The sequence below is a fragment of the Lethenteron reissneri genome, chromosome 29, assembly GCF_015708825.2.
Source record: "Lethenteron reissneri isolate LAM-NWPU_2019-01 chromosome 29, ASM1570882v1, whole genome shotgun sequence".
Classification (NCBI taxonomy): domain Eukaryota; kingdom Metazoa; phylum Chordata; class Hyperoartia; order Petromyzontiformes; family Petromyzontidae; genus Lethenteron; species Lethenteron reissneri.
In genome coordinates, this window is record NC_083807.1 from 212,142 (window position 1) to 236,973 (window position 24,832).

At 52.1% G+C, this 24,832-nt stretch overlaps 1 protein-coding gene across 1 annotated transcript; it reads right to left on the bottom strand.

Moving 5' to 3' along the window:
- Positions 1-139: 139 nt before the first annotated feature.
- LOC133349086 (septin-2-like) lies at positions 140-23,389 on the bottom strand. The gene is made up of 12 exons (XM_061562235.1): positions 23,211-23,389; positions 13,730-13,838; positions 12,734-12,820; positions 11,581-11,704; positions 11,010-11,144; positions 10,380-10,497; positions 8,940-9,041; positions 8,039-8,184; positions 7,793-7,876; positions 6,865-6,931; positions 4,092-4,233; positions 140-2,573 (listed from the first exon to the last, which is right to left on the bottom strand). Exons 1-11 carry the CDS (start codon positions 23,244-23,246, stop codon positions 4,135-4,137), a joined length of 1,107 nt encoding a protein of 368 aa, XP_061418219.1. The 5' UTR covers positions 23,247-23,389; the 3' UTR covers positions 140-2,573; positions 4,092-4,134.
- Positions 23,390-24,832: the final 1,443 nt, after the last annotated feature.

A 24,832-nucleotide genomic window follows, 5' to 3' on the forward strand; every position in this document is an offset into this window, starting at 1 on the left:
TTGAGGCAGAGATTCAAGAAACCGATCGGGAACCCCAAGAAACGGCGCCAGAAGCGGTCGTCTCTCGATTGCCGCGGGGTTTCCATCTTCACGAACGCGCCCCCTCCGTGTCGACAAAAGGCACACAGTGTCCGCATGCTTGAATCCTGAATGACAGCTTTTATTTCACGTTTAAAACACGGACCGAAACACGCGAATCACGCTGTGCCAATGCATCACAAAATAATCGACCGCTCCCCCCCCTCCCCCGCTAAGATGTGAGGGGGGGGGGGGAGAATCCGAGCGAGGCTCTGCCTCCCACTTCCATCCCGCACATTGCCGCCTTCTTCCATCACCGAGCAGATTCAAATCCAACCACAGCCTTCTCCCTTGGCTTGCAGCGCAGGGTGGTGAATGGGCTCGGGTTCCGGGATTTAGCAACCGAGTTCGGGTTCGGAGTTGGGGTTTATAAAGGGTTTATGGGTTTATAAAGGGTTTATAATGGGTTTGTGGGTTAGGGCGGGGGTCGGCAACCCGCGGCTCTTTCAGGAACTGCTTCGTGATCGATATTTATTAAGGGCCACCGCATTGCGGCTCTTCAAATATTGAGGTTTATTGAATTCGAAAAAATGGTTCTTGTTATTTTGGTTGCCGATTCGTGGGTTCGGGTCAAGGGGTAGGGGGTTGGGTATAGTTTAGTGATAAGGGTGAGAAGTTCATGTTGGGGTTTAGGATTATTTCCAGTTAATGAGCAGGGATTGCCAATGAGGGTTACAAGTGAGAAGCTAGAAGTTATGGCTTAGGGCGTAGAGGCTTTCAGGTTTAGTGTTTGGGTCACTAAAACTTGAGACTGCTCTTCTTTCCCTGCATCTACCGGGGTAGGCAGTCGCCTCGGGCCTCACAGAACTCCCTCCCCCCGGGTCCCACTCCACGGCCACGGCTTCCCCGCGTGCAGGGTCACGTGCGGGGTCATGTCTAGGGTCATGTGCGGGGTCACGTGCGGGGTCACGTCTAGGGTCATGTGCGGGTCACGTGTGGGGTCACGTCTAGGGTCGTGTGGGGTCACGTGCAGGGTCACGTCTAGGGTCATGTGCGGGTCACGTGTGGGCTCACGTGCAGCCGCAACGCTTTGAGACGAGTTTTGTTTTAAGCACCTTTCTGCTCCGATCGTAACTTCGAACTTAAAAATATCAAAATTAATCTACAACCCTTAACGAGCATTTATGTTAAAACGTAACGATTTTTTTGGCGCGGGGGGTTCTCGAGAAGAACTCCTCCTTTTGCATCATCTTGAGCAGCAAGGGGACGGTAGCGAGCAAGGGGTGTGCTGCTTCTCCCAGAGGAGATCTACGGAGCGAGGCGGCCTCGTGCGAGACTCGTTGCGCGAGGCTGGGCTCCAGCCAGAGAAGGCAAAACACCAAGGCACATTGAGGAGACGCCGCGCGGGTGCTCTTTGAGGATCAGAGAGCATTCGTTTGATTTTTCTTAACAAAAAGACTCCCGCAAAAAAAGAAACATTGTCGTGCATACACAGACACGCACACCGAGCTTGCGACGGACGGACTGCGGGCGCTGTGAGCGAGCACCCTGGGGATGCCAGCACAGCGCACAAGGAAGTTCTGTGGTTAGCCCCGTGCCCAGCCGCCTTTCCCCAATGCCGACGTTAACACACCACGCCGGCGACTCGTTTGAGGCCGAGTCGACCAATGGGAGCAGCAGGACCGGTCGATATATTCGTCACCAATGTTGGCCGCGGGTCGTAAGTTTCCTAAATGCAGAGCGCCAACCACTGCACTCCCGCTCATCATTTAAGATGAAGACATACAACACGCAGTGACACACACAGTGACACACACACAGTGACACGCGTACACACACGCAGTGACACACGTACACGTACACAGTGACACACGTACACACAGTGACACACGTACACACAGTGACACACGTACACACAGTGACACACGTACACACAGTGACACACGTACACACACATGAAAGGCTGCACGTACAGTTTCACTGCGCAGTGACGGATGTGCACAACGCCACGGGAAAATACTGCACATGGCGTGTGCGTACACACACACAAACACACATACATACACACATAAACACACAACACACATACATACACACATAAACACACAAACACACACAAACACACACATACACACACGCACCCCGCGATTCCGGTGGCAAGGCGGTGAGCTGCTGGGAGAGCTACTGCATTGTTAGTCTGCAAGCTGTATTGATTCGTAAACTCAGGCGGTACAAATATTGACTCTTTGTTTTCGCGGATTTAAAAAACCACAACCGAATAAATATTGCTCATTGATATCGGCAGTGACATTGCAACCAAGCGTCCGTGTTCTCTGCGAGTTGGCGGTGGTGAGGTGCAGGGTAGACGGTGGCGGTGGTGAGGTGCAGGGTAGACAGCGGTGGGGGTGCAAGAGAGGTGATGGAGGTGATGGAGATGATGGAGGTGATGGAGGTGATGGAGGTGATGGAGGTGATGGAGGGGAGAGAGGGAGGGAGGAGGCTGTGAGGAAGCTCAAGCTGCCGATGGAGGTGGTGGCGGGGGGGTCCTCCCCAGCCTGCGTGCACACACACGGCACCGCAAGACATCACTACATTGCATTGTCCAGGACACACTACACTATATTACTTTGTACAGTCCTAAACTGTATTGCATTGTATTACATTTTACAGTATTCTGTTACATCTTAGCGTTGTATTACATTTCAGTGTTGTATTACATTTTACAGTGTTGTATTACATGTTACAGTGTTATATTACATTTTAGTGTTGTATTACATGTTACAGTGTTGTATTACATTTTACAGTGTTGTATTACATTTTAGTGTTGTATTACATTTTACAGTGTTGTATTACATTTTACAGTGTTGTATTACATTTTACAGTGTTATATTACATTTTAGTGTTGTATTACATTTTACAGTGTTGTATTACATGTTACAGTGTTGTATTACATGTTACAGTGTTGTATTACATGTTACAGTGTTGTATTACATTTTACAGTGTTGTATTACATGTTACAGTGTTATATTACATTTTAGTGTTGTATTACATGTTACAGTGTTGTATTACATGTTACAGTGTTGTATTACATTTTACAGTGTTGTATTACATGTTACAGTGTTGTATTACATTTTACAGTGTTGTATTACATGTTACAGTGTTATATTACATTTTAGTGTTGTATTACATGTTACAGTGTTGTATTACATGTTACAGTGTTGTATTACATTTTACAGTGTTGTATTACATTTTACAGTGTTGTATTACATTTTACAGTGTTATATTACATTTTAGTGTTGTATTACATTCATCCACAAACGCTGGGGCTGTTCCCATGCTGTAGCGGAACGACAACGCAGGATGAGTGGTAATACCATCTCGTTCGTTATTGCACAATATTATATCATGACTCAAGTAGCGCATTTTATTTTTCCGAAATATTTTTTTATAAACGTTGCAATTAAACATCTATTTTACGTTAAAGGAGTGTTTTACAAAGCGGGCTTTCTGTGCGTAAGTTACGGCCCGGCAGTTAGGACGCCACCGTCATGGCCGTCATCCACTCCGTTTAGTTGCTTGTCGTGTAAACGGCCGCGGTGCGCGCCGCGTGTGACCAGCAGCCCGCCACGCCGGGGCAGGGTGCCAAGGTGGTGGCCACGGTCGCAACAGATGGTAACGATGACGATGGCGCTCGTGGCACCCGCCTTACGTGGAGAGCGAGCTTCAGTTGAAGGTCGTCTACGCGATCGTTATGCCCATTGGGCGGTGCGAGCAGAGCGAAGGAAAATCACCAAGTGGCGGGAGGGCTGATATCGTGAAACATTACGTCGCAGTATGCCTCGTAATACACGAAGCTCAAATAATTCAAAGTAAACTAACGGTCGACCGTCAATTTTTGAACCGCACCTCCGAAGTGGTCGATCGAACATTGCATCAGATTCGCGAAAACACCCAGCGTTAGAAATTATGTTTAATTATTCATATTTACACCTGGTTGGACTACCCAGGTTGCGGAATAATCACGCTTGCGTGTAAACGAACGGAACATTGTTGCGTGTGCACGTGGGACCTACCCATTTCCCCGATGGGGGGCGCGCGATGTGGGGCCCCCCCCCCTCACACGTTGTGCGATCGCGGAACGGATTCTCCTTCCGGACGCATCTGCATTTGCATCTGAGCCTGCATGCGCATGATCATCTCTTGCATGCGCCGCAGCTGCACACACGCACGCACGCAAACACAGGCAACGAGTCACTTGTTGTAGCTTTCTATAAATTGGGGCAAAAGGTGCTGCCCTCTAATTGCTTGCCACACGCCACTGCTGGTGAAAGTGCTTCCACTAGGGGGAGCTCTACAGAGTGATGACGGTGGCGTTATCGTTAATGGTGATAATGGTGTCGTTGATAAGTGATGATGGTGTTTTCGTTGTTGATGGTGATGACTGTAGCGTTGTTGGCAACGGCAGTGATTCTGCCGCGAGTCAAGTTGGTTCGGTCGGCGATGGTCACGCTGGTAACCACGATCCCACCAAGGCAGGCGCGGCACAATCTGGCGAGGCGTGGTGAGAGTTGGCACTTGCCGCGTCTCGCGGTGGCGATTTCACTCGATGTGAATTCCCGAGCGACGTTCGAGTGCATTATGATCATCACCACCACCACGGGTTCAAACGTGTCAGGTCAGGCCCTACCGCTGGCAAAACTACGTCCACTACATGCATCGATGGTGACACATGTCCCTGCTTATTGTGGCTCGTCTGATGTTCGGAGGCTGTCAGACGTTGCCAAACGCTTCTCTCCTTTGGCTCAATTCTATTAGAATCTTAACCTCACCGCAAAAATAGCCCACCCTTTAAAGGCCCCTAAACTTTTAAACAAAGTCTTTTGTGTTGAATACGTACACACAAATGTCACACACAGACACGTAAATAACGTACTTACAAGCCCACTATGCTACAAAGACAATGATGCCCCGTGTAGCCTGAACAGACTTTTAGGGAAAGTGCTGTCAACGAGCATCGATGAAGGCTGGCACGGCACACGAGGGGGTGGGTGGGTGGGGGGGTGGGTGGGTGGGTGGCCAGCACCACGGCTGCCTGCACGTCTCCCCAGTGCCAATGTTCGCATACTGCAACAGGTAGTTATTTGTGGCCGAGTCACCCTGGTGGAGGACCAGGATAATCGTCGCTGGTGTTGACCATGAGCGGGAATTGAACCCAGGTCGCGGGGATTGTAGCGCTGCGTGGTAACCGCTGCGGCGCTACCGCTACAGACACACTCACACCCACGTGTGTAAATCACACACTTACACCCACGTGTGTAAATCCACCCTTCACAACAATGGGGACGTTTGTTTGTGCAGAGCCACCCCCACTCACCCGCTCTCCCGCCGCCAGTGGCAAGCTCCGGCTCTCGTCACATCTCAGAAGGGAACCAGAGTTGAACCCGAGTGTAGTGCTTGTATGGATGTCTACCACCACCGGCATGTCTACACCTGGTGCCATAGGCTGCTGCGGAGCTAAGCTGACAGCGGCAGAGGGTGGTGCATCAAAACCCGTTGTTGTACTGCACTTATATGCTCCCGGATCTATGCTTTGCCTTCACCAACCCGCGCTGACTAACGTAGTGAGGTATGGTGATTCTAGATTTGAGGTATGGTGCAACTACCTCTGAGAACAACGTGGCGTGAGCAGCCATTAATCCAGCAACGGAATGACAAAGGGTTTTTACGCAAATGCCTTAAAAGGATTTTTTTTTATAATAGGCGACATTTCAGGTAATGGCTCATCTTCACAGCACATACATGAAGCGATACTACCTGAAACGTCGCCTATTATGTAATTTTCCTTTTAAGGCCACGGTGTTATTTGCGCTTGTGCGGATCTCGTGAAGGAGCATAAACCATCAGGCAAACTCTGGTCACCCTCACAGCGGCTTTCGGCTAACCATGGAACAAAGACGGTCACTGCATCGGGCGCTATAACATGCGCTTCTGTGGCCATAGAGAAGGCTCTTCTGATGTTAGAAAGCCACTGGAGCTATGCACTTTTAACTCATCTCGATTGACAAACTCATTTCTTATAACCGATTTTTGCATTTAGTTTGTTGTCCTTCCCCTGCACCTCCGATTAGCATGGTTGGTTACGTACGGTGCAAAAGAAGTTCAACATACAAACATTGTGCATCGCTGCCAATACAGCAGCAGCATCACCAAACGATCTGTACACAATCGTGGGTCACGTTTACAATGTGGGACATCCACCGGGTGAATGTCAGGCGGTGGTGGCCACACTGCCCGTGGCTGCCTGTGATGCAGCGCTGTGTGGAGGCAGCAGCAGCAGCAGCAGCAGCGAGGGTTGGTGGCTCACTGCACGAATGTCGTGAAACTCCCCTCCCCAGTGAGCGTAGAGGAGGAGCCGTACCCTGGCTCCGGTTTCTCCCACATGTCAACCCCTCATTAATTGGCCGATAACACCTTCACATGTAGAAGACTGCAGGGCTTCGGTAATCAGTGGCGTCGGCTCGCCGCCTGGGTGCCGTCAGCCAGCTTGTCAGTGGCTCCTCGTGCCTCTGAATGTTTCTCTCTCGCTCACTTCGAAAGCGAGCACATTATTTACGGTGGTGGTGCATGATAAGTTGAAGTTATACAATTGGAATGTGTCCGTGGGAGTCTGAGAGCTCTGTGTAGGAAGCAGGTACACGGGTGGGTTCTTACAACCAAACCCTCCACGTATACCTCCACGATACAGCCCTCTGCGTATCCGTGGGAGACAGAGGGTCCAAGGATGCGGGGTACACGGAGCGCTCGGTTTGGGGGGGGGGGGTCAGGGCGGGGGGTGAAATCGTTTACCTCCGCCTCCTTCTGCTGCAGAATGCCGTCGGTGTCTCCACCCTCCTCGGCGGGGGGCGCCTGACCCCTAGAGAGCCGCACGGACACGGCGAGGAGGAGGAGGAGGAGAGACAGGTGACAAGAACTCCACCCCTAGGAAATGACCGCGGGCCGCTCAGGATTCTTCACTCGACGCCGCACGGACGGAGCCTTCTCGAGCGCAGCCCCAGAAAGCTGGAGCACCGTCGCATGCCCCCTGCCACATCCGGAATGCGTGCCCCCTGCCACATCCGGAATGCGACGCGTGCCTCTCGATTCCGTGGCCTGTGCAAGACCCAATCTATTCACACTTGCCTTCCCTAACATGTTAAATTTAATAAAGACGCTTTACTTTTCATTTACTTCATCATTTTTTATGCTATTCATTGCGCACGGTTGCACTTTACATTGCTCAGTGGGTGTTCGCCGCTGAGGGCGTGACGGGGTTTGTTTTTTCATTCCTGTTGCTCCGTGCCCCCTGCACAGTTCCCATTCTGCTGTAATGTGCACCGATGGCCGACTTTATTGAGGCTGACATTGGCACCTAAAATAAAGATCGATTTTAAAATTAGATTTTGTACTTGCTTTGGATGAATTCCAGATGAGAAATTACACCTTTCAGTTTGACTGTCACTGACAAACATTACTCTCAGTCGCGGGGAGAGTTGTGGAAGTGCTGCCCCCTCCTGTGTGCACCAGAGGTCACTCCACGGGATCTCAGCGTTAGCTCTGTGATAGTTACTTCTGCAGGCCGTTCCCGAACACGAAGAGCTCTCCACGGACTAATCATCTCACGACAACGCGACTTGGATGGAAATCTCACATTTGTTGTCAAGATGAATTTACGGTGAGTATGAGGCGAGTGCCTAGGGGCAGGGTGTGAGGCGAGTGTGCAGCGGTTACTTCTTACCGCGTGGCTCGCTTGAGACGCTCCGAGCGGAAGTTCTCGTAGTGGAGGTCCTGGGTGACCTCCTGCAGGTCCTGCATGTGAGTGCTGCCAACATCGACATCGTCGTCGTCATCATCATAGTAGTCACGAACTTCATCAGCAAGTCACAAGAGCATGGTGCACAGCTTGAGTAATGTCGCGTGACGTGTATTATAGTGTAGTAGCTAATGGACGGTAGTGCAGTGTGGCATGTAGCGTAGCGAATACATGAGCATGGTGCGCAGCTTGAGGAAGTCGTTGTGCTCCGGGTTTTCCACTTCCACCACGCCCCACGGGTAGAGTCGTCCGCGCACCTTCTTGCCCTTCACCTCTATCAGCTGATTGGAGCCCACCACCGCAAAGGGGATGCTCAGCTGCGGGAAGCAAGCGGGCACAGGGCACATGGGCAAACGATCCGACGATTCGGCATTTTAGAATAGATTCTTATGCTCACGATCAAATCCATCAATGGTGATTTCCTGCTCAAATGAGCATTAAGGTAGTGGCAATTTCCTTCTCACAGCCCGGGGCTAGTGGTGGAAACGTCACATTTATATGGCAGGGGATATAAATGGCTCTTAATGTGCGTGTAAAAGTTTATTTCGATTCCTGTAAAAACAAGTATTATTACTTTTAAGGCCAAAGGTTAGAATGAGACAGAACAGGACAGTACAAACATCGAGACAGTGAACATGAGATAACATGAGATAACATGAGATAACATAAGATAACAGGAGATAGCCAGGCGGCTGGAGGTCTGGGCGCCGAGTCAGCACCGCTGAGATCCTGAGTTCAATCCTCGGCAGTCACCCGGCCTGAGATTACACCACCGGGTTTCTCGAGTGCAGTGAGATTATCATTTCCGCCCGGTCACGAGTGACTTAAATAGAGACCCATAGACTCACATTGAGACCCATAGACTTACATAGAGACCCATAGACTCACACGGAGACTCATAGACTAACACGGAGACTCATAAACTCACAAAGAGACTCAGACTAACAGAGATTCATAGACTAACAGACACGCATACTCACACAGACACCGATACTCACACAGAGACCCATAAACTTACACCGACCAAGCTGTGATTCGACTGGGTTCTCAGGTGCAGCGAGTTGATTGTCACCTTAAGAATGCGAGTCTGCTCCTTGAACTCTTCATCCTCATCCGAGTCTGCGTCAGGCAGGTGATAAATCTTGATCCCACGCTCCTCGATCTCATTCAGGATCTACGCACGCACGCACATGCACACACAACGGTGGCGAAGATGGACTGTAGACAGACCAAAACTATTTAAACTAAACTATTTTTATTTTTAGGCCCATTGTGGGCTACACAGCTCTTTTTCAGATGCGACCTGGCCACAAACGATAGCTCAACGAAGTGGCTTATCACGTGGAAATGTATAGCAGCCAAATACTCTAAATGCGTGTTGATTCTAAGTGTGGAGGGAAAAACCGGAGGACCCGGAGAAAAATCCACACAACCACGCAAACTCCAAATATACAGGCATCAGGGTCGGGATCGAACCCATGACCTCCTGTGTACCTGGCGAGGTAGTTAACATCTCGCCACCATTGCTCATGGACCAACGAAGGGGCATGCAAGTGGCAAGCACGTCCAACAAGGGCAGTGGACGCAGAGCTTCATGGTTTGAATCCAACGGCCACCGTGGTTATTGCTGCGAGTCAAATAATAATAATGCTGCCTCAGTGGACCTTACAGATCCTGTGACGACAGTCACAAGAATAGGCCGTTGTGTGCCAGCGGGAGGACGAGCGTGAGGACGAGCGAGAGGACGAGCGAGAGGACGAGCGAGAGGACGAGTGAGAGGACGAGCGAGAGGACGAGCGAGAGGACGAGTGTGAGGACGAGTGAGAGGACGAGTGTGAGGACGAGCGCGAGGACGAGCGCGAGGACGAGTGTGAGGACGAGCGCGAGGACGAGTGTGAGGACGAGTGTGAGGACGAGCGCGAGGACGAGTGTGAGGACGAGTGTGAGGACGAGCGCGAGGACGAGTGTGAGGACGAGTGTGAGGACGAGCGTGAGGACGAGCGAGAGGACGAGCGAGAGGACGAGCGAGAGGACGAGTGTGAGGACGAGCGCGAGGACGAGTGTGAGGACGAGTGTGAGGACGAGCGCGAGGACGAGTGTGAGGACGAGTGTGAGGACGAGTGTGAGGACGAGTGTGAGGACGAGCGTGAGTACGAGTGAGGACGAGCGCGAGGACGAGCGTGAGTACGAGCGCGAGGACGAGTGTGAGGACGAGCGTGAGGACGAGCGTGAGGACGAGCGAGAGGACGAGCGTGAGTACGAGCGCGAGGACGAGTGTGAGGACGAGCGCGAGGACGAGTGTGAGGACGAGCGTGAGGACGAGCGTGAGGACGAGCGAGAGGACGAGCGTGAGTACGAGCGCGAGGGCGAGTGTGAGGACGAGCGCGAGGACGAGTGTGAGGACGAGTGTGAGGACGAGTGTGAGGACGAGTGTGAGGACGAGCGAGAGGACGGGCGTGAGGACGTGGTGGTGCTGGCGAGCGAGCCATATGGTGGCGGTGCGAGGCATCACCCTGCGTTTGAGCGTCTCCCTCTCCCGCATGGTGAGCGTGTCGGCCTTGGCGATGACGGGGACGATGTTCACCTTGTTGTGCAGCGCCTTCATGAACTCCACGTCCAGCGGCTTCAGCCTGAGACAGTGCGGCAACAATCAAAGCAGCGAGTCGACGCGCGTCGATGTGCGGCAGCGGACATCGGCTTGGGACAACGCCAGATCACTCTCGCAAATGAGACCCACCCTGGTCCCTCGAGTTCTCGCTCCGTTAAACATCCTTGAAGCTTTTGATGAAGGGAGGTTGTGGGGGTTACGCGTTTGGGCGAATGACAAAAAGGCAGCGTCCCCATTTGAGCGATGCTCTTGCACCCAGGTCCCAAGGGGAAATAGAAGCAGCAGCGCATGCGGTCGTCGACGATGCGTCCGAGTGGGCGAGTGGGTGGGTGAGTGGGTGGGTGAGTGGGAGAGTGAGTAAGTGGCTTGGTGAGTGAGTGGCTGGGTGAGTGACCGAGTGGCTGGGTGAGTGACCGAGTGGCTGGGTGAGTGACCGAGTGGCTGGGTGAGTGACCGAGTGGCTGGGTGAGTGACTGAGTGGCTGGGTGAGTGACTGAGTGCGTGGGTGAGTGGGTAAGTGGGTGGGTGAATCACCCATGTCCGAAGGGCGAGATGAAGTAGAAGCAGCAGTGCACGCGGTTGTCGACGATGTGCCGTCGGTTGAGTCCGCTCTCATCGTGCAGGTAGCGCTCAAACTGCTCGTCGATGTACTGCAGGATGGTGCTGAAGCTGCGCAACACGAGGCGGCACACGCAGGAAACGCAGGATTCTCTCGTTGGTTGCGTCGGCGGGGCAAGTTGCTACAAAACGCCTTTTGGCGTCCTCTGGTCTAACACGGTTTGAGACGAGGCTCTAAAGAAAGATGTCTCTGGTGTAGACCAATCCGTTTCAAAGACATTGCACATACTGTGAGAGCATGAGTTTTTTGTTTGCATGTTCACCACAAGTATATACGTGGTGAATGCAGACAGGCTTCCTTGCAAAAGGTTTCTATTTGGTGTTTAACATCTTAACACAACTGTTTCATTGCCAGAAAGGGTAAATCCTATTCTTATATTTTGATACCAGCAAGGGAGGTTCCGTGATATTTTATCGTGTTATAAACACCGCCACACAAGCTGCTCACTAACGCAAGACGCGCGCCTGCGAGCGAGCGTCAACGCACCAGCCGCGGCTGTCGATAGCATCGCCGTAGCCCGGCGTGTCGACCACGGTGAGGCGCAGCTTCACGCCGCGCTCCTCGATCTCCACCGTCGACGCGTCGATCTGCACCGTGCGCTCGATCTTCTCTGTGGGGGGCGCACGCAGTCACGGGTACGCGGCGAGCCGGCGCGCAGCAAACGCTTCGCCCGAGGAGAACGCCACTCGCCGAGTCCCGAGACCCTGAGGACTCCCGAGATCTCGTCCCGTCTCAGAGGGGGCGCAGGCTCGAGCCTCGGGAGTACTTGGATGGGAGGATCAGACTTTTGCATTTCGGGGCGCCACGGTGGCGAGATGTCAACTACCTCGCCTGGTATACAGGAGGTCGTGGGTTCGATCCCGACCCTGGCGCCTGTATATTTGGAGTTTGCGTCTCTCTCTCTCTCTCCCCGTGGTCACGTGGATTCTTCTCCGGATCCTCTGGTTTTTCCCTCCACATTTAAAATCAACATTCGTTTAGGCTGCTGTAAATTTCCACACGATAAACCAATTTGTTGAGCTAACATGTGGCCAGGTTACTTCTGAAAAAGAGCTATATCGGTCAGCGAGTCTTACCGGGTAAAATAAAAATAGTTTAAATAGTTGTACAGTTTAGGTGCTGGTGTTTGTACGTTCGGCATGTGGGAAGGATTCCACAACGGCTGGACACAATCCACAGACACAAAGAAGAGCGCTCACACTCGAGACTCATCGGCAACGCAGGTTACTGATCTTTGCGAATGCAGGGAATATTTGACGCCAGTGCAATCTGACAATATTAACTGGTGTTAAATTGGACGTTGGTTGTACTGCTAATTATACGGTGGCTGTGCTTTCATAGGGTGAACCAGAGATGGGGATACCACGCTGCAGGTCAGACCAAAGTAAAGCAATCGAGCCGACTGCCGCGCACGCTGGGAGCAAATTGTCAAACAGGGCGCCCAACAACCCCACGGCACAACCCACTAACACGCGGGGGAGCAGCAGCAGCAGCAGCTGCAGCAGCAGCAGCTCCAGCAGCAGCAGCAAGATAGCGGACACCTCGGCAGCGGTACCAGGTCGAGGAGCGATTCAACTAAGTGTGCAGGCGACGAGTGAACCAGGGTTAACGCTGCACTCGCGCGAGTCATGATGCCCACCTGCAGCGCCCGGGATTACGCGCTCGGGGTAGAGGTCGGTGAGGAAGAGGCTGTTAATGAGGGTCGACTTCCCCAAGCCCGACTCGCCTAGACGAACACACACAGCACACAACACACAGCCACGCACACACAACACACAGCCACGCACACACAACACACAACACACAGCCACGCATACACAACACACAACACACAGCCACACATACACAACACACAACACCTGTTAGCTGGTTTAGACCGCTTCACATCTCACGCTGGCGAAATGTTAACTCCCTCGCCTTGTATGCAGGAGGTCGTGGGTTCGATCCAGACCCTGACGCCTGCTGTATATTTGGAGTTTGCGTGTTCTCCCCGTGTGTGCATACATTTTGCTCCGGGTCCTCGTTGAGCTATCATTTGTGGCCAGGTCGCTTTTAAAAAAGAGCTACATAGCTCATTGGGCCTTACCTCATAAAATAAAAATAGCTTAGCTTAAAAATAGCTTTAGAATAAATGGTGCTAGTGAACACCTGTTCAGGTCAGCGTGGCACAGGTGTCTTAAGAAGGGCTTTGAGAATGTCACGGCAAGACAAGATGAGCATTGCAGCTGTTTGCAAGAGAACGTGGCAGGTGAGTGCTGCAGATTTGATTTGTGGGAAAAAACGACGATTGCGCTGGGCTGGACGTGTGCGCGAGTGCGTGCGAGACAGCGTGCACTTACAGTGCAAGTTTGAAAGAGTGTCAGTGCGAGTGTGCGAGCGAGTAACAGCGTGTGCGAGTGTGAGCGCATGTGGGTGCGAGTGTGTGTGGGTGCGAGTGTGTGTGTGAGTGTGTAAGAGCGTGTGAGTGAGTGTGGGGGTGCGAGTGTGTAAGTGTGAGAGTGTGGGTGCGAGTGTGTGTGGGTGCGAGTGTGTGAGAGCGTGAGTGTGCGGGCGCGAGTGTGTGTGTAAGTGTGAGAGTGCGTATGTGTGAGTGTCTGTGTGTATGTGTGAGCGTGTGCGAGTGAGCTGGCCTCACCGACCACCATCAGCGTGAACTCAAAGCCCTTCTTGACAGACTTGCGGTGGACCTGATTGGGGAGGTTGGCAAAGCCAACATAGCCGGGATTCTCTGGGTTCGTGAACTGCTGCTCGTGCAGGGAAGAAGAACAACAACAACAACGCAGGCCCACAGGTCAACAACAACAAGCAGCACTGCGTGCTCCGGATTATACGGTGCTCCGGAAAGTAATACAGACCCCAAACGTGTGCCCGGTGTCAATAAAGTTACACAAAATGTGGCCTCACACACACACGCGCGCATGCACAACTACCGGATCACACGACGTACCCAAACGTCTTATCTTAAATACCGGGAGGGAAAGTACCGCCTAAAATCCGGAGAATGTGGTCATTAGTACTTTTGGTATTCGCGACATTCTTATAGCACGCGAGGCTATAAGGATTTTCAAATTTGACAAAATGTCAACCGTGACAACGGCTCACACATGACCTACTCTATCGAATTATGCCACGTGATCTTTAACGTCCACTATGAACCATCGGCATGGATTAGTTTGTGTAGATTCCTCATCTGCACGCGTTGTTTCCACCCACTCCACTTTCATCTCACATGCAAAAAATCCCTCCGTGAGGATTCTGCCAAATATCCTAATAAATAGGACCCTCTGGTAAAGAAAATTTAAAAAACGCATTTAAAAACTCGACAGGCTCAGTAAATAATAAAGAAAAGGATCGCTACGATAACAAGAATAATAATAAACTTACACAAAATTCCCAGAATTCTGAACCATGTAGGTCCAAAAATACAAGCATTCATGGTGAACATGCACACACTGACAAGTCTTAATGCAAGACCCAAGGGTTTGCAAAGAGCGTGAGACTGACTGCAAGAGACCCCAAAAGCTCCTTCTAAGTCTAAAACTCGCCAGAGGGGCCGTGAGATGGCCAACGACGCCTCTCAGTGCCCACCACCCCCCTGCTGCTGCCGGCTTGCATACCGGAAATACCAGCAGCAGACAACGCAAAAGTCGTACACTTGACAAAGGCTTTAGGGGAAACTGCTGTTCACGAGCGCCTATGAAGGTCGGCATGATTGCCCCATGAAGGAAGGAGTGGTGTGGCCAGCACCATACCCGGCCACCTCCGACTCCCCCAGCGTTTGATGTTGGCAACACCGCACCGGGTACTGCCCTTTCAAGGCTGCGTCGACCTATGCTATAGAGGCCCGGTATTGGTTTCTATTAATCACCACCGATGTTAGCCATCGTCGGGAATTGAATTCCAGTGGTGGGCTTCGTAGCATCGTGTGCCAACCGCTGTACCAGCGCTTCCCACGTACTGGACACATGGACAATTGACACTCACAAAACAACACAGCAAAAGGTTAAATAAAACGAGGAAGTGAAATCACTGGTATGCGTGGTTTCTGTATAAAGCCTTCCAACGTGTCTGATAACGTTTCAGGCTGTACGACGAGATGATGCTATCCGCTGTGTTTGTCACCAAGTTTTGGGCAACACTTTGGTAAATGTGGCCGGTTTCTACCTGGTTAGTTGCTCATAGCAACACAACTATAGACTAAATATCACCAAAATTAGACCATATTCACAAGAGCCCTCGTGACCCCCCAAGAACTGTGCTAATCGTGTCTCCGATTGCCACGGTTGGCTACAAAAGTTGCAAAAGAAGTTCAACATACAGACGGACGGACAGATACAGCACTTGCACAAACACAACACTTGTAGCCTGCGTTTGCTTCCCGACTCGGGGACCTTGCTCTGGGAGGTTTCTATGTTCGTGCCCTGTTCTGCAAGGACTTCCTCCAGGCCGGTTCTCTGGTTTCCGTCCATAGCTTAAACTAAAACCACAAACACTGTAAACGGTATTGGACAAACGTCCCAATGCTACAAAATAAACCTTCAAATTAAACAACTAGGATTACACACAGCAGCAACATCGCCTGCTACTGCAAACACTTCGCACGAGTCTTGAGACTAAGTGAATCTTTCCTGCAAAACGAAATGTAATAATCATAAGAATAAGGCGAGTAGAGTTATCATGTCACCCCCACCTCCCCCTTGCAGACATGCAGAGATGATGTACGAACGACTTCCCCCTTATCTGGATCGCGTTAAAGAAAAGATCTGCGGCCGCACCACACCCTTGCACCATCTCATCACGTGATCCTAACACCCCCCCCCCCACATTCCGGTTTATCCCCTTTTCCAACTGATCCGCCGCACTCCCTGCAGAGCCGACTGGCTCCTCCTGTGTTGTTGGGGGGGGGGGGGGGGGTGACACGGCCTATGCTCTGCTCCCTGGCAAGTGACCAAACGGCGCCGCTTGAGGCTGCTGCGTGAAGCATTCTTAGGAGCCGCAGACCCCTCCCTGACTTACGGTGACATCCGCTTGGGCTGCGCTTTCGCTGAGAATGCCGAGTGATGTTTACGTTGGTATCTAAACACATTGTGTCTCGACTACACACAATTGATTCTCACAAGGAAAGGGGAAAGGTCAAGGCTGCTGGTCGGGTTTGGTTTTGTTAATGCTGCACATGCAACGCCGCTTTCATCAATCCAAGAGGGCCCATACATTCCATGTGAGTTTTAAGGCGGCAATTTGACAATACTTCACCACGCTGATCAGTGCAGGCTGGTGAGAGTGGGGAGCCTAGCCAGAGGAAAACAGAAATACAGAACAACAGTGGACTTGTCTGCACTGCCCTGAGGTGCCCTGAGGTGCCCGCCATGTGGCAGACACGGCGAGCGATGGCGACTCGCGTATGGCGGGGACCCAAGCAGAGCGCTATCCAGGCCCAAGCCTGCTTGGCTTCTGAGATACGGCGTGGTCGGATGTATTCGGTGTGATCTGGTCGTAGTAGCGAGCAGAACGTGTTACACCGGCACGGCCTTCCCAACACCGTCTGGGAGCTTCGCACGATGTCCTCTCGAGATGAACAACTACTTCCTAGACGGCTCCACCTCGGAATCGAGGACTAACTCCAACGTGTCGGTCATCTCACCCTCGCCCCCTTCAAGCCCACCTGCCCCAGCCGACACAACCTTCCTTTCTGGACTGCGTCCACAGTACAACTACGTTAACTCATCCTGCCATCACCTCCTATCTCTGCTATCCCCTCTGTTCACCTGTATTTAGATATTCTAAGGCCAAGAGCTCCGTTCCCCGGTGCATTGTTCGAGGCCAGCTCTCCCGACATAAACCCGATCCTCCGGCTTCTCGACATTTTATTAATTTTCTCTTTTACAGGTGCCCAGTCCAAGCTGGGGTCAGCAATGATTGGAAATGTACAGATCAAGTTCGGCAGCCAGATCAATTAAACACTCGAACATCACAAGATACTCCAGAATAAAAGATGTAAACTTGTACCCAGTCGTTAAAGATGTAAATATTTGATCACAAAGACAAATGTCCCCCGTATGGGCCAAACACACTGTTGGGGTAAGTGCTATTAGAGGCACATATAAAGGCCACCTATCCACATGAATTGGGTGGGTGACACAGCACCATGCCTGGCCGCCTTTGTCTCTCCTCAGTGCTGATGTTTACACACCACACCATTATTAATTTAAGGCCAAGTCGACCTAGGGGAGGTCAGGATTGGTTCAATTATTCGCCACTGTTATTTGTCACGAGCGGGAATCTAACTCGGGTCGCCGGGTTCACACACGCACGCAGAAAGAGCCCACCCCCCCCAATGTTGGTTTTAAAATACAGGAAAAACAATCAGTGTCATATAAACAAAAAATCGGAAGACGACGGCTCACTCATGAACATCACTCCTGCCTCGCTGAATGCAGCTCGACTCGATGCGGGGAACAGAGAAAGCTTGCATCACCACCACGTGTATCGCATTCCAAATCGTGCGTTAGGAATTTGCCCGGTTTAATAAGGGGTGGCCCAAACACCACCTGGAGGCATTCACAACATAACTGACACACACACAAATAGACACACAGACACACCCACACACACACACATAGACACACACACACACAGACAGACACACACACACATAGACACACACACACACATAGACACACACAAAAAGACACACACACACAAATAGACACACAGACACACACCCACACGCAGACACACACAGACAGACACACACAGACAGACACACAAGACAGACAGACACACACACACACAGACAGACACACACACACAGACAGACACACACACAGACACACACAAACAGCCCTTTGTCAACCCAATGCTGGATTGAGATTCTCCCCCCCCCCCCCCGCTTTCACTGTTCGTGGGGATTCATTTGACCATAATTCGCCACGCTGGTAAATGCCGAATGGTGATAGTGGAGAGCACAGAGACGTGGAGGCGTAGAAGCACGAACAACGGGAGTGGATGCTGCCGTTCACCTCTGCCGACTGGACAGCAGAGGCCCGCCGCTGCCGACCCGAGCACTGTGCAAGCCCAGCTCTGTCTCGCTTCCTGCGACTGACGAGATGGTGGGGGCGCATTGCGGGTGATTTGGTGATGACAGCGGCTGCCCATGGAACGCAGCGATGTGAGCAACGCAAGCTGAAGGGGATCCTGAGCTCATCGTTGGCTGCCTTCATCTTCTTCTTGTTGCTGATGTTGATGGCGAGCAACAACTAGAATTTTACCCTGAAAACCCCCCTCCGCCCCCCACACTGCATGGCAAGCGGGCAGCAACAAACAGCACTGTGGAATGTAAGTTGAACTTCTATCGCACCGGAAGTAGCCAACTGTGGTAATCAGAGGTGCGGGGGAAGGGCAACAAACTAAACACAAACAGCAGTTCATCATTATTTTTTTAATCTAGATGATGATGACGATTTAAAAGTGCACAGCTCCAGTGGCTTCCTAATATCGGAAGGAGAAGCGTTCCAGACGGCCGCAGGAGCGCGTCTGGAAGTTGCGCGATGCGGTGGCCGTCTTTGTTCGAAGGCCGAGCCCTGCGACCCTCGGGGTTGTCGGGCGCCACGGCCGACGTTCCGCTCTGCGTGCCGGCAGCTTCCTCGGGAACCGATTCGAGCTGCTCACGTTCCTTCCCTCGACTACACGCTGGTTTCCGGCTGCCGTTGGGCGTCTGCTGAAGGCCAAACCGACGTCGTTCATCAGCTCGCGAACAGAAAGGGGGACAAAGCCAGCGCTGCGGCAGGCCCTCGGTGGGCCTCCTCGTGGCGCGCAGGAATTTATCATCGACAAGCCACCCGCATCCCACCCCACTCAAACCTCTGTGGACACACCCGCTTCGCAGGAAGGCAAACTCGACTAGCTTTGAACGGAGTAGATCTAAACAGAGATCAGAGGTAAACAAACGTGATGTCTTCTCACTACCAACATGAGATTGATGGACAGACTTCAAAGCAGACACACATGCATCTGTACATACAAAACAAAGATCCCCCTCATATCCTTAAAGACTGTTGGGGCAAGTGCTGTTAGTGAGCACCTATGAAGGCCGGTACAGCACAGGAGGTTGTTGGTGGCCAGCACCACGCCTGGCCGCCTTTGCTTCCCCAGTGGTGATGTTTATACGACGCACCAGGTACTCATTTGAGGCTGAATCGACCTATGGGAGGCCCAGGACTGGTTCAGATAATCGTCACTGGTGCTGGTCGTGAGCGGGAATTGAACTCGTGTCGCCGGGTTCATAGTGCAGCACGCTAACCGCTACACGACCGAATTCATCAAAACTCTCAGCACATGGGAGCCAAAAGTCGGAAATCATCCCAAACAACACGAGGCACAACACAAAATTACAGCAGAGAGCTCCATCAATCAACCGTGTCTGTCACTGGCAGGTGTTTTTGTTAGCACACTTAACAACGCGATGCCTCGCCATGCCGCGGAGTCACACATCACTCGCGACTGATAGTCGTCGTGGCCGGGAATACAAATCTTCGGGTTCTGCGCAAAAAGTGTGCCGACCGCTGTACCAACACAGCTCCCCCCATGGATCCAATTACCAAAGAGGGCATTATCGACGGGCAGTGTTAACACGAGGATACTTGCTGCTGCTGGCGAATTGGTTGGGTAGGCTGTGGGTGAGGAGTGGTTGCGATAGCCCCAGTGGCTTGGCCAAGGAAAGAGTGGTGAAGAGAGTCATGTGGTGGTGCTGGTGGTGCTGGTGCTGGTGGTGAGTGTTGGTGGGTGGTGGTGATGTGTGAGGGTGGTGGTGGTGCTGCTGCTGGTGGTTGGTGGTGGGTGGTGGTGATGCTGCTGGTGCTGGTTGGTGGTGCTGGTGGTGCTGGTGCTGGTGCTGGGGGCAGGATTTAGGCCAAGCCATCTGGGAACTGTAACCATGGAGGATGGCATCCCAGGAATTCCGAGGCAGGGGCCGCCATAATCTGCCCTGCAGCCCCAGATCACGACAGACCACGAACAACACCAACAAAGTGCCCCCATTGTTGGTGTAAAGCCGTTGGGACACTTTAAGTGTTAATGGCGAGCGAGCCTTGAAGGATGTGAAACCGGTAAAGCACGAGGCGCTTCTTCTTCTTGTGCACTCGGCACAGCGCCGCTCTCCGTGCGCCTGCCTCGACTCCAGCTCCGAGATTTTAGAGAGATTTGACAAGTTTCCTCTTTCTCAAGTCGTCTATGCACCGAACTACGTGAGCCCCTCCGTTAGCACGCACGCGAAAATCCCTCCCTGTACCCCCCCCCCCACCTACGTGCGTACGCCTGACGCCCCCCCGCCCCGAATCCACACAGACACGACCAAGGATTAATAATGTTAACGTGTTAATAACGTCATACTAATAATGTTAACGTGTTAATAACGTAATACTAATCATGTTAACTAACTTGAAGGCCACTGCAGACAAATCATTATCGAGGCTTCACCCCCCCCCCATACCGCACGTGAACGCGTTTGGGTTACCCCCCCCTCCCCCCGCCCTGCGTCCTAAATGGATGGCCCCTCACCAGCGTGGTGAAGTATGGTTGGAAAAATCCCATGGCCAACAAGGAGCATGGAGGCCTTCATCCAGCAGCTGACTGGACCAGCAGCTGACTCTTAAACGTGCTGCTGCTGCTGCTGCTGCGTTACACACAAAGTGCGCGTCGACTTCTGTGTCAGCACAACATCAGCGTCAGTAGTCAACGTCTTCGTTCATCGTGCAAATAGTCACCGTGTTTCTATCGCTAAAAGAATGCCCGTTAAGCTCATCACTTATTTTGCAAGGGAGAAATAAGTAGAGCTATGTCGTATTCATCGGTATTGCTGGGAATTTATTTTTCAAGTTAATTGCGGGAAATCTTCATTCGGAAATTAAGATTATTTTAAAAACGTAAAATCTACAAACACCATGGAAAATACGCTTACAATACGAAGTACACTTAGAGCCGCCCTCTTGTTAATCCACCACTAGGATGAGGGCCTCCCTACACCGTGGAGATCGTGAGGACTATTTGACCATACTTCACCATGCCTGTCAGTAAGGGTTGACAAAGGTGGGGGAGCACAGATGTGGGGGTGTAGTACGGTACAACAGTAGATTTGGCCGCACTGCGCTCCGATGCCCGTGATGTAGGCCACACAGGATAACGTCACGAATATCGGAATTCAGGTTTCGAAAATAACTGGTGTAACCGAGTGCAACAAATACAAATTTTACTGGAGATGATCATGGGAAACTGATCTCGCAGAAACCCACAGCAGGAATTTGAGGCATATTCACAACAACGATGCATCGATTCATGGATTTGTTTTAAATGTTCGCTGAGAATGTGCACCCAATTGCACGTGTGTGGACAATAAGTTATTTACAATGCATTGACATTATATTGCAAACGTTATCGTTGGACTTGATTGAAGACCACGACTATACAGAAGAAGACATAAATACATTGTAAACGTCCAAATTAGATGGAATTACAAGTCGACAATTGGAAGGCTGACAACAATAGGCCAAGCAAAGGGAGTGGTCATTCACAAGTAAACATTGTGAGTGATTGAAGTCCAGTCATTTAAAATATGCCATCTGCAGCAAGCTGTTGAATGAATCGTGTGTGCAGGAGGCTGATTTTACTAGAGCCGCCGTCTCCCAGCAGCAATAATAGTTCTGCGAGACTCAGCTGGTCGAGACCGGAACAAAGATTGAAACTCACGTCAATATTGAATGTTCAACATCCAATGGCATTATGTCACGCGTGAGTCATGGCGTGCCTGCGGAGACTCACAGGACGATTTAGCGGCGAAGTTGCTGCTGCTACGTTGGCAGTGGTACACGAGCACAATGAACAAAAACAAAACTCAGCAAGTTCATCAATAATACAACCTTAAAAGAAACAAATATATAACAGGAGACGTTTCAGGCTATCACCCCCATAGCATGGAAATGATTGATGTAAGTGCTATGGTAAAAGGCCGTTTCCTGAAATGTCACCTATGTTTTTCCTTTAGGACAGCGTTATTGAGCAATGTGTTCAGTTTTGTAATATTTAAACAATAGTATCAGAGCATCTCTGTATAAAACACGTGTCCAGTGCTAAGAGCACAAAGAGACACGTTGGGGCGCCCACGATCGACAAACCCCATCCACACGAGGACCAGCGTGAGCAGGACGAGCAGTAAGCGCTCTCCCCACCACATGGCAAGAGTTCCACCACCACCACCACATGGCAAGAGTTCCACCATCACCATCACCACATGGCAAGAGTTCCACCACCACCACATGGCAAGAGTTCCACCATCATCACCACCACATGGCAAGAGTTCCACCACCACCATCACCACATGGCAAGAGTTCCACCACCACCACATGGCAAGAGTTCCACCATCACCACCACCAACTTTCCACCTGCTCAGCCCCTCACCACTCTCTCTCATCTGCTCGCTATCACCACCACCCTTTAACCAGTTGACCGCAAAATCCCTTGTCCACACCACTCGTTCAAAACCACAACCCCAAAGGCCATTTCCTCCGTCTGACACGCAACCTCTCATCACGAGATACCCTACCGACTTGACAACACAATTAACACAATCAACAACACAATCAACAACACAATCAATACCACCCCCCCCCCCCACCCTTACCACGGTCACCAGTCTCTCTCAGCTGCTCATCACCTCCATCCTCTACCTACTCACCACCACTAACCTCATTCGTACTCACTCCTGTCTCCTACTCACCACCACCACTCTCAATCCTACTATCCAATCTCTATCTTACTCACCGCGACCACCTTCCGACTAAGCAACACTATCCTATTTACCACCACCACCCTCCATCCAACACTCTCTCCTCCACACCGCCACCACTCTCTCACATGTCCACAGCCATCTCTCCATTGTTCACAGCATTCTTTCACCACAACCCCCACTCTACCGTTCCCCTCCATTCCCTCACGCAACTTCCATCACCACCACCCCTGCCCACTGCCAGCCTCTCACCTGCTCACCACCACCACCACCACCCCTGCCCACTGCCAGCCTCTCACCTGCTCACCACCACCACCCCTGCCCACTGTCAGCCTCTCACCTGCTCACCACCACCACCACCGAACAGGGTGGACATGACGGACGCAGGTGGGGGGGGACCGCCGAGAGACCCAAAGGCAACGCGCCTCTCCGCTTCCAGAGGAGACGAGAAGTCACGGCGCGCACAGGAGAGGAAGCGGCTAACCAGCCAGGAGGGGGTGGGAGCCAGGAGGGGGGGGGGGGGGCAGGAGGGGGTGGGGGGGAGCCAGGAGGGGGTGGGGGGGGAGAAACCAGCCGACTGCTTCAGGTTTCACCACATCGCGGAGACCGGCGCACGAGGAAACTTTCCCAGAGCCACGAGCGGGGCACACGGAGCAGACACCAGCCTGTCACTGGCCTGGCTCACTGGCCTGGCTCACTGGCCTGGCTCACTGGCCTGGCTCACTGGCCTGGCTCACTGGCCTGGCTCACTGGACTGGCTCACTGGACTGGGCTGGCTCACTGGACTGGGCTGGCTCACTGGGCTGGCCTGGCTCACTGGACTGGACTGGCTGGACTGGCTCACTGGACTGGGCTGGCTCACTGGGCTGGCTCACTGGGCTGGACTGGCTCGGCTGGCTCACTGGGCTGGACTGGCTCACTGGCCTGGCTCACTGGGCTGGACTGGCTCACTGGGTTGGACTGGCTGGACTGGCTCACTGGCCTGGCTCACTGGGCTGGACTGGCTCACTGGGCTGGACTGGCTGGACTGGCTCACTGGACTGGGCTGGCTCACTGGGCTGGCTCACTGGGCTGGCCTGGCTCACTGGCCTGGCTCACTGGGCTGGACTGGCTCACTGGGCTGGACTGGCTCACTGGGCTGGACTGGCTCACTGGGCTGGACTGGCTCACTGGACTGGACTGGCTCACTGGACTGGCTCACTGGGCTGGACTGGCTCACTGGACTGGGTTGGCTCACTGGGCTGGCCTGGCTCACTGGACTGGCTCACTGGGCTGGACTGGCTGGCTCACTGGACCGCTTACTCCCACCACCGTAAACACACAAAAATGTCCCCCCCCCCCACCCCTTTTGCTCAACAAGCTTTGGCACAAGGAATGCAGACCCAGTGCATCTGCACAGCTGCTCAGCTAAGAGTTCCACCCATTCTGGGGATGGGGGGGTTGGCGGTCAAGGAGGAGTGGTTGTGGGGTGGTGGCACGATACGAGAGGCGGTTCGGATTGGTCGGGCCATGGCAAGTGAGACGTCAACATGCAGGGAAACAAACATGCCTCCTCCGACCCTCGACATACAAAAAATTAGAGTTTTTTGTTATTTAACACATCCCATTAGCCTCGCGGTCTTATTGGAAGTGATTTTTTTCCAGCAGCTTTGGTTTCACATTCGCAAAACTCATTCCCCTTCAGTCTCTCTCGTCGGATTGCTGCTCTCTGCTGTTGGGAGTTGTTTGAAATGTCAAAAAAATGTTAACATTGAATAACCAATGCTGAGAGTCATTGCTATGTCTGCATGCCCAGCCGGTACGACTTTACGGTCCAGTCGAAGCTGGATTATAAATATAAAATGATAAATTCAAGATATTCTCAATCCACCAATGGATCAAAGTCTCTACACACTGTCGGTCCAGATATTTTTGTTGTTGACCATACTTCACCACGCTAGTCAGCGTGGGTTGGTGAAAAGG